At 42.6% G+C, this 15,372-nt stretch overlaps 1 protein-coding gene across 3 annotated transcripts in view; it reads right to left on the reverse strand.

Moving 5' to 3' along the window:
• Positions 1-15,372, reverse strand: part of PASK (PAS domain containing serine/threonine kinase) — a 54,440-nt gene that overhangs the window by 21,993 nt on the left and 17,075 nt on the right. For all 3 annotated transcript variants that reach the window (XM_075569546.1, XM_075569547.1, XM_075569545.1), the window contains exon 8: positions 10,608-10,725. In XM_075569546.1, coding sequence (XP_075425661.1) covers positions 10,608-10,725 — 118 coding nt within the window. The remainder of the gene's footprint in view (positions 1-10,607; positions 10,726-15,372) is intronic.

Raw genomic sequence — 15,372 nt, forward strand, 5'->3', positions numbered from 1 at the left:
CTGTGTACCAAAATAAATTCAAGTTACAGTTAAATAATGAATATGGGCTTAAAGTGCAGTCTATCAGCTTTAATTTGAGGGTATTCACATCCAAATTTGAGAAAGGGTTTAGGAATTACATATCTTTAATATGTAGTCCCCTCTTTTTCAAGGGACCAAAAGTAATTGGACAATTGACTCAAAAGCTGTTTCATGGACAGGTGTGGACTATTCCTTCGTTATTTCATCATCAATTAAGCAGGTAAAAGGTCTGGAGTTGATTCCAGGTGTGGCATTCGCATTTGGAAACTGTTGCTCTGAACCCACAACATGCGGTCAAAGGAGCTCTCAATGCAAGTGAAACAGGGCATCCTTAGGCTGCAAAACAAAAAAAAGTCCATCAGAGAGATAGCAGGAACATTAGGAGTGGCCAAATCAACAGTTTGGTGCATTCTGAGAAAAAAAAGAACGCACTGGTGAGCTCTGCAACACAAAAAGGCCTGGACATCCACAGAAGACAACAGTGGTGGATGATCGTAGGATCCTTTGCATAGTAAAGAAAAACCCCTTCACAACATCCAGCCAAGCGAAGAACACTATCCAGGAGGTAGGCATATCATCATCCAAGTCTACCATAAAGAGAAGACTTCACAAGAGCAAATACAAAGGGTTCACCACAAGGTGCAAACCAATCTTAAGCCTCAAGAATAGAAAGGCCAGATTAGACTTTACCAAACAATATCTAAAAAAGTCAGCCCATTTCTGGAACAGCATTCTTTGGACAGATGAAACGAAGATCAACCTGTACCAGAATGATGGGAAGAAAAAAGTATGGAGAAGGCTTGGAACGGCTCATGATCAGAAGCATACCACATCATCTGTAAAACACGATGGAGGCAATGTGATGGCATGCATGGCTTCCAATGGCACTGGGTCACTAGTGTTTATTGATGATGTGACAGAAGACAGAAGCCGCCGGATGAATTCTGAAGTGAATAGGGATATATTGTCTGCTCAGATTCAGCCAAATTCAGCGAAATTGATTGGACGGCGCTTCACTTTACAGATGGACAATGACCCAAAACATACTGCGAAAGCAACCCAGAAGTTTTTTAAGGCAAAGAAATTGAATATTCTGCAATGGCCGAGTCAATCACCTGATCTCAATCCGATCGAGCATTCATTTCACTTGCTGAAGACAAAACTTAAGACAGAAAGACCCACGAACAAACAACAACTGAAGACAGCTGTAGTAAAGGCCTGGCAAAGCATCACAAAGGAGGAAACCCAGTGTTTGGTGATGTCCATGCGTTCCAGACTTCAAGCAGTCATTGCCTGCAAAGAATTCTCAACAAAGTATTAAAAATTAACATTTTATTTATGATTGTGTTAATTTGTCCAATTATATTTGAGCCCCTGAAATAAGGGGACTGTGTATGAAAATGGTTGCAATTCCTAAACGTTTCATACAATATTTTTGTTCAACCCCTTGCATTAAAGCTGAAAGTCTGCCCTTCTATTGCATCTCGGTTGTTTCATTTCAAATCCATTGTGGTGGCGTACAGAGCCAAAATTATGAAAATTGTGTCAGTGACCAATTATTTCCGGACCTAACTGTATAGCCTGAGTATACACAGATAACATGGAACCAGCGGATGTGCTTTCCTCCCTCCGGTGACCGCGACTCTCCTCGCCGTTCCAGCCGGCGTCCGACGTCACATCCGGTTTTCTGGGTGCTGCACTGTAGCTGGTCCCCAGTCACCCTACGCTTTTCGCAGATAGTTCCTGCTTCCTCAGATCCCCGTTCTAGGAATTGATTCCCCATTTCCTTTAGATGTCTAATTCTGGTTTCAGGGTTTTTATGGTCCGGTAACGCTGATCATCTGCGAAGGGTAATCCCTTTTTCAATGGTATGGGATGCTGGCTGCCTGCATGAAGGATGGCGTTCCTCTTCGTTGGCTTTTGGTAAATGTTAGTATTGATCTTAAGCTGTTTTTTAGTTAGTTGAACATCCAAGTAATGCACACATTTGACCGGTGTGTCCAAGTGGTTAAGGGAATCAGCAAATAGCTGCAACGCATCTGCAGTGCCAGGCCAAAAGAAGAATAAATCACCTATATAGCGGTGGATTCGCAAGCCACATTACTTTAAAACTACATCATTGTAGATTTATTTGGGATTGCAAGGCATACATATAGATGTTGGCATATGCCAGTGCCATGTTTGAACCCATGGCTGTACCAGACAGTTGCAAAAAGAATTGTTTTTCAAATTTAAAATAGTTTTTGTGGAAGTCGACATGCAGAAATAGAATCAGGAAGTTTACCAGAGGTCCTTTGTATAATGGATTATTGGTTAATAAATTCTGCACTGGAAGTAAACCGTTGCTGTGTGGAATGCAGGTGTACAAGCCGGCAACATGAAGTGTTACCATATAGTATTCAGTTGTCGGGGTCTTCATATTATTGATGAAATTGAGGAAAGAAGTGGAATCTCTCAATAGCTGTACAAGGGATTGCAGGAAGTCATCGATATACATAGAAATAGGTTGGCATATTGAGCCCCAGGCCAAGACGATAGGTCTACCTGGCGGCTGTGCATGGTCTTATGTATTTTGGGTAGTGTACAGTATTGGGCGTATAGAGTCAGCGTTGGGAATTGTATAGTTTTTTTCGTCTATCCACGTTTGATAGCTCTCTCTGTAAATTACCACAAATTTCAGTGTTCTACAGTCGTGGGATCAAATGAAAGAGCTTTATAGCAGATTGGAGCAGAGAGCTGTCTCAGGATCTTTCTATAGCCACTGTAGTCCTGGATAACAATTGCTCCCCCTTTGTCTGTTGGCCGTATGATAATATCATTGTTAGCCAGTGACTTGATGGCTTGTTTTTCAGCTAAATGTGAGATTAGAGCGTAAACTTTCACATACAGCCTTTTTAATTAGGAATTCATGATCCACAAGGTGACAAAAAGCAGAGATAGACAGGCTATTTGTCATGGGGTCAAAATTACCTTTAAATCTAAACGTGTAGGAGGTATTGTTGACGTACTCTCTGTGGATAAGTGTCTCAAATTTGAGATCTCTCCAATTTATATAGCTCTACTTTCCAGTCAAAGTTGTTGTCAGGTGTTGAGATAAAACCTTCTCTAAGAGTGACATTTCCCCCGCTGAAAGTACGTGTTGAGAGATTACAGATTACCGTTTCCAGGGCTGGAGTTGCTTTTATTTTTTTAATCTTGTGTTTATGGCCCCCCCCCCTCCCAAGCGGTTTTCTTTTCTTGTTGTCCCTGTGCCCGTAGCTTCCCCATGGTGATCCAAAATGTCAGAACCGCTAGCTGAAGATGGGCTAGTGTTTTTTTAATTTTTCTATTGCTGCCCGTGCGTCTAGGTCTGGTGTATCATTTTTGCTGAGGCTCTGTAATCTCCTGTACACTCCGGGCTTTTTATAATCCTGTACAACCTTTTGAAATGTATTCTTTTTAAAAGGTCAAAAAAAGGTCCGCATTTTGTTTTTGTCATCTGTTAAGCCAGTCCTGCGTAGTGTCTGTAGAAATGTCCATGCAAGTGGTGTTAAGGTCCTTTCGAACCTCTTCAACAAGTAGGAGTAAATCAAGGGAGCACTTCTCTAAAATGCTGCCCCAGGGGTGACAGAAATCAGGGTTACCTCGTCCTATTGTGGGGGTATTTCTAATTAGAAATGCCTAGGTATCCTTTTCTCTTAGGAGTAAGTGAGAGGGGGACACCCGCTCAGCCACAAGTAAAACAGCAGGGTGCACTAGGAGAGGTAGTATACAGAACATGAACAAAGTCAGAGACCAAACCGTCACTCAAGGGGTGGAGAGTGGGCAGTGAAAAAGAGCCCCCAGTTAGCATGCACTCGCTGAGCAGCGAGTGCATGCTAACTGAGGGCTCATCACTGCCCACTCTCCACCCTTTGAGTGACGGTTTGGTCTCTGATTTTTTTTGTTTGTCTTCTGTGTCCTTTTCTCTTTATAGTATTCGGAGAGGAACACTCCGTGTAAGTGCAAATCAATTTCCTCTCTTTAATCTAAGAAACTCCTGATAGATTTCTTGTGGTTGCGAGACTTCAAAGGCAACATCAGAAGTATCTCAAAGTCGGAGGCGTAAGGATCCACACGGTCTGTATTGCTGCCTGTTCTTTCAGCAATTGGATCAAGCAAAGAAAATGAACGCTCAAGGAACAAACAACGTTTTTCTGAAAGGTGCTCTTACAAGCCAAAGCGGCTATAAATAGAGGAAAGTCTGTGTGGCAAAGCACTCCTTAACGTAGTTGCATCCAAGGTGTCCCTGAAATGTGAGTGTGTACAGCAATGCAGATCCAGCACTAGCACTGCCTTCGCCTGCTTTAGTATAGTGTTGCTTTGCCTACCTGATTGTGCGAGTTTGTGTATCCACAAAAAAAAACTGTCTGCAAACAATTAAGAATTGGTCTCAAGCACAGTGTGATAACACTATATGCTTGAGGCCAATTCTTAATTGTTTGCAGGCATAAGCACAATGATTTTAATTGTTTAATTACTTTTCTGCACGACACTAATCACGAACACCCCACCTTTCCACACCTCTTCTTTTGATTGGGGGGTATAAATGTTTCACTTGTTTAAACACCTTGACAAAAGGTCCCAACAGGGACCAAAACGTTGATCACTACAATAAAAATACTTTGTTAACCCCAAGTGTACTGGACCTTCCTTCTGCATTGCTGTACACTCACATGGCTGTAACTACGTTAAGGAGTGCCTTACCACAGACTTCTCTCCCTGCTAATGGGTGAACAAAGGCAGTGCACTGCCTACAAATGGTGGAGGAGGCTATTAGTAGCAAAAAAATCCTTTTATTAAATGAAGGGATCAAACATCACCCCTGGATCACCCAGAAAACGCTCACCTACGCGTTTCGGCCCGTGCGCCCTTTATCAAGGTGTATACATATTAAACAGACAAACAGATATAAATACAGGCGCTGTTCGCACCATGACTGTGACATCACCGCTCGTATAACCAATCGGAGCGCTCCCCCTTCGTAACCCGGTCCTGATAGGACCAAAAGATCGTGGATCAAATAAGCTTTATTAGTTCCCCAAGAACAATCAGGGGACAACAATGGGTATGGAAGCGGAGCTTCCGATTGGTCATTGGAAATGAACTTTGAACAAGAAAACTTTAAGTAAAAAAACACAGACACGACATTATTAAAATTGAAATGAGAAAAATGACGTCACCCTATAAACTACACAAATCCCCATGCATAAAATAATGTGTGCTATACCTAAAGAAATGAAGATATATCTATATATATATATATATATATAGATATACATTTTTGATAAGAGGGACAAAGCATGTGAAGACCACACTATTAGTATCCCCACCATATACTGTGTTGAGATATAGAAAAAAAACAAAGTGAATAGATAAACCCTTCTACTTAATTTTAATAATTTGATATCAGTATAATCCAAAACCTAATAAATAACAATGACCAATCGTAAGCTCCGCTTCCATACCCATGGTTGTCCCCTGATTGTTCTTGGGGAACTAATAAAGCTTATTTGATCTACGATCTTTTGGTCCTATCAGGACGATTGGTTATACGAGCGGTGACGTCACAGTCATGGCGCGAATAGCGCCTGTATTTATATCCGTTTGTCTGTTTAGTATGTATACACCTTGATAAAGGGCGCACGGCCCGAAACGCGTAGGTGAGCGTTTTCTGGGTGATCCAGGGGTGATGTTTGATCCCTTCATTTAATAAAAGATTTTTTTTGCTACCAATAGCCTCCTCCACCATTTGTAGGCAGTGCACTGCCTTTGGTCACCCATTTTCTACTTGTCCTGCTTGGTGGATTGCACGCTGCTCAGGATACCTGATGGGACTGCTCCTCTGACGGAATTGGAACCAAAAGTGAGTGTTCTCTTACATACTATAATTATGTTATTATGGTTGGGACAATCTCTGTACTGTTCATTGTGCTGGCTAGCACTAGGTACTAGTCCCTTGCCCTATTAGGGTATGTTATTATTGCTCACCATCATATTGGAGTGTTCCCAACGGAAGAATTATTATTCAGTATTGGGACTCATATTCTGATGCACCGGTTACCCACATTTTGTATTTCTCTCCCTGCTAACTCCCAAAGCAGGAGAGCAAGAAGAAGGCACATTAATCAGAAACACCATAACAGGACAGGCTGTAGATCTCCATGTCCACTCATATGCAGTTGTCGTGAGACGTGGTCAAGCCCCTATGGGTACAGTGGGGCTTATGCAGAGCATAGATATGGAAATAGCGCCATCTTCTGGCGAAAAAACGCCACAAAACCTTTAACTCGGGAGTAAATGGCGCGATTTTTAAAATTGGCCAGAAAAGTTTTCAGAGGTGTAAAAGTCGCCAAACTCGTGGCGAGAACCTGGAACTCGCCATGCTAATATAGCGTGGTATTCCAGAAGCTCCGAATTGCTGGAACACGCCAATATGTGCCATAGTATGGCGAGTTTCAGGTTTCCAGGAAAAGATGGCAAGTTGCAGTTTTTCGCCGTTCTGATGTTTACGCATCCCCATCATGACTTTCATAAACGTTGCTTTTGTAAATGTTTTGTGGTGTCTCCACACTTTATTCCAGGGGGGCAGCTTATTCCAGGGGGGGGGAGCTTATTCCAGGGGGGCAGCTTATTACAGGGGGGGGGGAGGGAGGGCGAGATGGGGGGAGGGAGGGCCAGATGGGGGGAGGGGAGATAGATGGATGGGGGGGGGGGGGGTAATCAAAATGATCCCAATACGGAATCGGGTCTGTAGGGCTCCTTCCCCAAATGAGACAGGAAAGGAGTATGGAGCATAGGGTGCTGTGCTGGGCGGTAGGAAGGGTATCTGGGGGTACACACGATCCTTGTGGTATACCCCCAAATGCTGTGTTGGGTGGCGCGAGTACTTGGAGGTATTCCGTGCCGGGTGGCGCGGGTACCTGGGGTTATTCCGTGCCGGGTGGCGCGGGTATCTGGGGGTATTCCGTTCCGGGTGGCGCGGGTATCTGGGGGTATTCCGTTCCGGGTGGCGCGGGTATCTGGGGGTATTCCGTTCCGGGTGGCGCGGGTATCTGGGGGTATTCCGTTCCGGGTGGCGCGGGTACTTGGGGGAATTTTAAATTCCCCCGCTTACCGGCGACACAGGCCGGTCACGTGAGCCGTTCGCCCAATTAGGGTGAACTAGCTCCGATACGTCACTGGCCCGCCCCCGGCCAATGACGCGGCCGGCCCAGGTCCGCCCCCTTAAGCTCTGTCCCCCCTTCTGCCCCGATCCATGTCTCCTCTGTGTGTGTATGTGTATGTGTATGTGTATGTGTGTGTGTATGCGTGTGTGTATGCGTGTGGGTGTATGTCTATGTGTGTGTATGTGTATGTGTATGCGTGTGTGTGTGTGTGTGTGTGTGTGTGTGTGTGTGTGTGTGTGTGTGTGTGGGTGTATGTCTGTGTGTGCATGTGTGTGTGGGCCTTTCTGTGTGTTTCTGTGTGTTTCTGTGTGTGTGCCTTTGTGTGTGTGCCTTTGTGTGTGTGCCTTTGTGTGTGTGCCTTTGTGTGTGTGCCTTTGTGTGTGTGCCTTTGTGTGTGTGCCTTTGTGTGTGTGCCTTTGTGTGTGTGCCTTTGTGTGTGTGCCTTTGTGTGTGTGCCTTTGTGTGTGTGCCTGTGCCTGTGCGTCTGTGCGTCTGTGCGTCTGTGCGTCTGTGCGTCCGCAACTCAATATTGTTATCAAAGTTGCACAATGTTAATAATTAATGTATTCTCACAACATGCCTTTTGTTTTATTTGTAAAATATTATCTAATAAACACACACACACACACACACACACAGGTTCCCTACTGACACACACACACTCACAGCTACTAAGTGACACACACACATACAATGTTGGCTATCTAGCTCGCGCTACGGTATGGCGAGTTTAAGGCAAATCTGAACTCGCCGAAATGTGTAACAAGAGGTAACGACGTTCTCTGCATAAGACCTTAACTAATGGCAATTCTGTGGCTATTTTATAGCCGTTTTACAATTTTTTAACGTTCCTCTCTGCATAAGCCCCAGTGTTTGGTAAACTAGCTGAAATTGGAGAATCTCACTGTCCTACTGGCTATTCATTTGTAGTGACACTGTGAACCCTTTATTTTAAAGGAGGTTTGCAATAGAAATTAAGGTGGTTATAAAAGTCGTTTATCTGTAAACTATATACGTTGTCAGAACAGGACTTTGGCTCTCGTATTCACTGGATGCTCCATAGCTTTATTGCTATATTTCATTTAAAACTGAACTCCAGCAACAAGAATAGGGGGACCATACAGCTTTCTTCCGCTGGAATGAATGGCAATTCACTCAGTTCAAAGAGAAGCACGGTCTTTCTATAGTGAAGTTATTTAGCTGTGACCTTGAGCGTGAACCCAGAAGGACATGTTTCAGACAGATTTGGTTATATGCGGTATCTGTGTCAGGTCCCTGGGGTTAGCCAGCACTGCCATATACTCCAGAATAAATTAAACAAGCATTTTTTTTTTTTAATTCTTGTTCTATAATAATTTTTTCTTTTTACCAACAGTGTACACAAATGATTTGTAACCATTTAACAACTGCAGAACCCATTCTAAAAAAAAAATCATTCATTTATTGATCTATAAACCACAGATTTAAAGTGGCTATTGTCATGCGAGATTAAAACAACTTTCTGAACGGCCTCCTACGGTCTAATTTTGGCGCTTGTAGCACATACAGTAGATATAATAGATTGTTCAAGGTCACAAGAGATTAGCACAAGTCTGCTTCAAAGACAGTGACATTATCCTTGACATTATGCTTCGTTTAGATCAAAATGTGGCCGGTAGATTCCTAAATATAGAAAATTCATTGCACGACCGCCGCGCCAGGGAAACGCAACCACTTTCACAGTGAATCCCTCCTAACTTACATGTCCGCACCACCGCATTAAGGGCAGATGTGCATCTCTTAATGCAGTGAATACATGTAACCCAGGAGTGATTCCTTGTGGTTGCGTTTCCCTGGTGCGGTGGCTGTGAATTTTCTGTGATTACAGAGACGCGACAGGACGCTTGAGACTGCAAGTAAGGAGTGTGAAGAGAGGTAACCTTTGTATAGCTACTACTATAAAAATGGTATAGACATCCTGTGAGTGAGCCAGGAGAACATTATTCTTTTATGATTCCTACATATGCACCTCATGAACGCAAACAAAAAATTTCATTTTATTTCATAATTTTTAAACCCTGGATTTAGAGAGACAAGAATGACATTTGTCTCATAAAATGGATTTATTTATTTTTTAAATCTGAAGCAGGGGGTCTGCAGAAAGGAACAGTGTTGATTTCAGCTCTGGGGACCCCCTGCTTCCTGACATACTTGCCGACGTAGGGGCTGCTGGTATCTCTTCAGGTTGCAGCTCCAACAGGGCTTGGTGGGGCTATCGAAATGGCCACGTTTAAATGTACCGTGGGCCAATAGTAAGCTCCGACTAGAGCGCTGGCGGCTTCCTATTGGTCCACGTGACCGGGACTTTTAAACACTTAAAAGAGATACCAGCGCCTCCTACGGAGGTATCTCTGGAAGTATGGAGACCCCCTGGATAAATCCTAAAACTAAAAAAAACACAAAAAAAAAAAAGAAAGTCGGATTGCCGCTTTAACATAGTAACAAGGAAACGTCCCCTCCCCCAGACCCTTCGGGGCCCTTTCTTGCTTCTTCCTTGTTCTCGCTTTTGTCTGACAAATATACACGAGTGAGCAATGTCATCTCTTGGCTTCACATGCATTTGTTTCCCTTCATTCTGTTGCCAGGTGTCTGATCAGCCAATGTATCACCATTTACTGGTGGACCTGGTTTTGTATTTTCATTAGTGTTGACTTTTCGGATTTATAAACGGCTATGCATTTTATTGATAATTTAAGTATTTAATAGCAAAAAAAATAAAATACACCACTTTCTGGTGTTGTATTATAATCGTGGTCTTTATTACCATTTTGCTTCTGTATTCCTCTTTATTTCTACCACCTTCAGTGATTATTTTTACTTTCAATTTTAAAGTACACAAAGTGTGTATAGAATAAACACACATACTGAAACATTATCCCAACAAGGGCAGGTGTTGTCCCGAATCACTGCACAGTAGGGCAGCAGACCGATAGGCCAAATCTTGCCATATTAAAACACCCATTATTATACCAGCATTTTACTAACGAATTGCAGGCCATATTTACAGAGCTACTCCCCAAGGTGGATTATATATAGGCCTTTCAAGTGAATGGGCTGTAAGGTATCTTATGGCTTAGCACTGCTTAGTGATTATATGGGTCTAAACTCGATTCACCTATTGCCTTCTTTATTCTCTATCCGATGGATTAGGTCAACATGTTGCTGCACAAAAGCATCCGTAATCAATACTTTTCCCCTCAGCACTGCTCTCTCGAATGGAGGCACAGCAGTAAATATACACGGACTTGAAAACGTGTCCCTGCAGACTCTCAGACATTCCTCTTTGCAGAGCATTTCCATGACTCCCTCCTGCAGGTGGTGCTGACCTGCTGAGGTCCTATTCTAATTGGCAGCTCTCACCTGTGTCACAGGACCTGGGTCTCTCCAGCGTTTCCTCTGCAGGGGTCAGCGGCGGTGAAGGCTCCTCCCCTGCACTCCGCATGCAATGGAAGAATCCAGGCATCAGGAACGTCACGCTCTGTGTCATAGGAATATGGACCATGAGGCAGGAAGAGATGGAGACAAGGATAGGGAGGTAAGGGATAGTGGGCCAGATTTACTAAGCGGTTCTAATCCATAATGCACCTAATGGTCTAATCCAGGGGTGACCAAGTCCAGTCATCAAGGGCCACCAACAGGTCAAGTTTAAAGATATCATTGCTTCAGTACAGGCACCTGTGCCGAAGCAGGAATATCCTTTAAACCTTACCTGTTGGTGACCCTTGAGTACTGGACTTGGCCACCCCTGGACTAGTCACTTGAACGGGTCAGAAGGTTACTAGGACTTTAGTAAATACGGTTCAGTGTAAATCGGTGAACTGATCACAAATCCGCATTTCATGTTCAGAAGAAGCACTTTGCTTCCCACTTCTGATAATAAATATGCTGCTCTGGATATTAATACTAAGTAGCTCTTTACAATTATGGTCATTCAAAAATTCCTCTACCTTTTTAAAACCAACAATACTAACTTAAAGTACGGATGTCAACCCTCAGTTCCCACTTATCAGTCCTAGCCCAATGACAGACCAAACACTCCTTACCCGCGATAGGGAATTCTATACAAGTGGATGAAATAAGAGGAATTGTACCTTACGATATTTCGGTTTCTTCAGGTCCTCTATGGCAGCGATTACTCATGGGATAGCTCCTCCTCCTTGCAGCTAGTAAGACAAGTACTTATTGTAACCACTATATGAAGGAGTGTTACCCCCTCTAGGTCTGTTAACTTCTGTCAAAGCGCTCTTCAAAAAGGAAGCACAAAACATTAATATAAGAAGACTCAAAGGAGAATAGTGCGCTGCCATAGAGGACTTGAAGAAACCAAAATATCGAAAGGTACATTTCCGCTTTTCTCCTACGTCGTCTATAACAGCCATTACTCACGGGATGTACTAGAGCAATAGGAATGTTGGGAGCTAGTACTTTTCACAGGTGAAGAACTGGTCTTCCAAAGCTCGCATCTGCTGATGAATGAACATCCAGACGGTAATGCTGAGCAAGAGTGTGTGTGTGTGTGTGTGTGTGTGTGTCAAGAAGACCAGGTTCTGCTTTACACATTTCCTGGGCAGAGGCCCGAGCTTTTTCAGCCCATGAAGTGGTGACATACTTTATAAGGTGGGCCTTCAAGCCTACAGGAGGTTTTTATCCTGCCATTCTATATGCCTCAACCCATCTAGGATACGAGGCAATGGAACCTGTCTGACGCATTCTGAATCCATCAAAAAGGACAAACAACCAAAGAGGTTTTGATAATACAAATCAGTCCTCTGCACATATGTTGTTAGAGCCCTAACTACATCCAGATTGTGCCACCGACGCTCTTTATCAGAAGTAGGGTTTGACAAAATGAGGGAACTAGAATATCCTGAAGGATATAAAAGTCTAATACTACTTTGGTTTGAAACTGTGGGACAGTCCTTAACACCATCTTATCCAGGTGTATCGGGAAAAATGGTTTGCGACATGATAAAGACTGGAGCTCTGCCACCCCACACGCGGTCGTAATAGCGGTTAGAAAAACTTAATTGTGAGCAATCTCACAGGGAGTTTATGAATTAGCTCAAACAAGGGAGAAGCGAGTTGCTGTAGCACCAGATTCAAATCCCATGGAGGAACAGGGATCCTAAAAGTAGGCCTAATCCTACACACTGCTTTAATAGATATAGTGACCATAGGATCTAAGACAATCTGCCTATTTTCATACTCATGGCCTACTTTTAGGCACCTAATGCAGATACTTGGACCCTAAGAGATGCTGATTTTAAATCCTTCTGGAATCCTTGCTGAAGGAAGTCCAGTATATTAGGGACTTCCAGAAGTCAGGTGTACGTCCACCTTCCGTAATTTATATAAACGTCTAAATGTCCTCCATATGCATTGTATTGTATTGTACAAAAGTGAAGAATACTGCGCAACTACTAAACAATTCACAATGTGAAGTGATAATACAGTGGAAAATAAATGAGTAATATGTGACCTTATGAACACTAAGTAAAATGGAGCATCTTACTTTCTAGTTGACAGCTGACAGCTGATGCCATGAAATCGACCTGAGGCTGACCCCATTTCAAAAAAGTGATCTAAAATGATCTAGTCTACAGTAGTTCCCATTCTCCTGGGTGAATGGAACGCCTGCTGAGAAAGTCTGCTTTGTAATTTCTGACTCCCGAAATGTAGGCTGTGGAGATGCATGGAATCTCTTGTTCCGTCCAGTGAATGATTCTGGAGACGACTGAAAGAACCCTGGGACTTCTTGTTCCCCCTTGTAGGTTTATACTACTGTTGTGATGTCGGAGAGAATTCTTAACGGGGAACCTTTCAAAGTGGCCGGAAGACCTTGAATAGCATTGAATGTTGCGCGAACCTTTAATACATTGTTAATACGTTGACTGGCAGACGTTTCTTTTTCCAAATCCAATTAAGTCTGTGAACTAAGCCTCTACAGATCCTGAGTCTGTGCTTTAATCAACAGTCTGCATGAGCAAAGATTTTCATCAAATCAATTAAATTAGTTAACGGATCAGAACGTTTTTCCTCTGAGATCTTCTTAATGCAATCCGTGCAAAATGTTAATGTAGGTAGCATTTAGCTGCTGGCATCACGTTGTAGACTGCACAGTTTCTGTTATCCGTGTGTCAGTGAACACGACTGTGCTCAAAAAAGAAACCAAACAGGATTGTTGTCAGGGTTTTTCAAACTCCCACACAGGGGTTAGATCTTCTCCCGGTGCAGCTCATTACAATGAAGGTGCTTTGTGGAAACAGACATTCTTGATTAATTACCAGGTGCTAAATAGCTGCTATGTAGCAGACTCACAAGGCAAACTGTAATTTAGCCTTAGAAATTGCTTTCCTGGCCTTGACAACTTAAGCCTCTTGCTGATGCTGCTCTGTTGTCTGATCTCCTGAAACTGTAGAAGGAACAGACATGCTTCTAGATTTCTATCAAATAAGCAGGGAAAAAACATGCTTAAATACCTGCCGTCCAGAACTAGCTTCCTCCCTGGTGGGGAACCCCCGGAAGTTTAAGCAGACCATTGTCACTAAGTTATCACCATCCGCCATAAAGTCATCTGCCAGCACCAAAGCACTGTATACTGACGTCCCCGCAGCCCCAGGGGTTCTTGGAGGTAAGCTTAGCGAGCCGGTAGGGAAATCACCTCCTACTCCATTTAGGGCCACAGAAAACTTAAGTGTCAGGGAACCTGCCTGACATCCTTCCTTCAGCTAAGGTAGGACAAGAATAACTGACCTAGGGTGGATAATGCCTCCTTAAATAGTGGTTACAAGAAGTGCTTGTTCTACCAGCTGTCCCATGAGTAATGGCTGCCATAGAGGACGTAGAAGAAATAAAAAGGTTAGGGCAAATGTTAAAGGTATTAATCTGGACTATCCAAGATTGTAGGATACATTTTCCTTGCCACTTAAAAGTGAAGTCCCATGCAGTAGACAAAAAAAAAAGGTAGATAGAAAAATGCAATTGGCTTACTTAAAAGGAATTCAATATAGGTCTATAGGCTTTATTCAATATGGTCATAAGACATTCTGGAACTAGAGCGAGTGCAGAGAAGAGCCACCAAATAAATAAAGGGGATGGACAATCTAACTTATGAGGAGAGGCTAGCTAAATTAGATTTCTGTACATTAGAAAAGAGGCGTCTAAGAGGGGATATGATAAATATATACAAATATATTCGGGGACAATACAAGGAGCTTTCAAAAGAACTATTCATCCCACGGGCAGTACAAAGGACTCAGGGCCATCCCTTAAGGTTGGAGGAAAGGAGATTTCACCAGCAACAAAGGAAAGGGTTCTTTACAGTAAGGGCAGTTACAGTGTGGGATTCATTACCCATGGAGACTGTGATGGCAGATACAATAAATTTGTTCGAAAAAAGGTTGGACATCTTTTTAGAAAGGAAAGGTAACCAGGGATATAACACATAAGTAAACATGGGAAGGATGTTGATCCAGGGAGTAATCTGATTGCCAATTCTTGGAGTCAGGAAGGAATTTATTTTTCCCCTTATGAGATATCATTGGATGACATGTCACTGGGGTTTTTTGTTTGCTTTCCTCTGGATCAATAAGTAAGTATAGATATAGGATAAAGTATCTGTTGTCTAAATTTAGCATAGGTTGAACTTGATGAACATAAGTCTTTTTTCAACCTCATCTACTATGTAACTATGTAACTATGGTCCGAAGTGGCCACGATCGTCCCACATTGAATAAAGCAGAATGCACCAAGCAACGGAAAACTCCCACTATTCCCACAACAAATCTAGTACTAAACAATGTGATTTACTGTACTGGAGCAACCCATATTGTTTAATATTAACCTCAATCTGTGTTCCCAGGACTTACGTAAATGTCCTAGTAAAATATCATTTTACAAAAAAAAATAATAAAAATAAACCAACACTGTTTGCAGCGTTTTAGAAAATAAACAATAGTATATAGGGATTTATGTAACAAGAACATTAAGCACACAATAGTATATAGGGATTTATATAACAAGAACATTAAGCACACAATAGTATATAGGGATTTATATAACAAGAACATTAAGCACACAATAGTATATAGGGATTTATATAACAAGAACATTAAGCACACAAAAG

This window comes from Ascaphus truei, chromosome 14, assembly GCF_040206685.1.
Source record: "Ascaphus truei isolate aAscTru1 chromosome 14, aAscTru1.hap1, whole genome shotgun sequence".
NCBI lineage: Eukaryota > Metazoa > Chordata > Amphibia > Anura > Ascaphidae > Ascaphus > Ascaphus truei.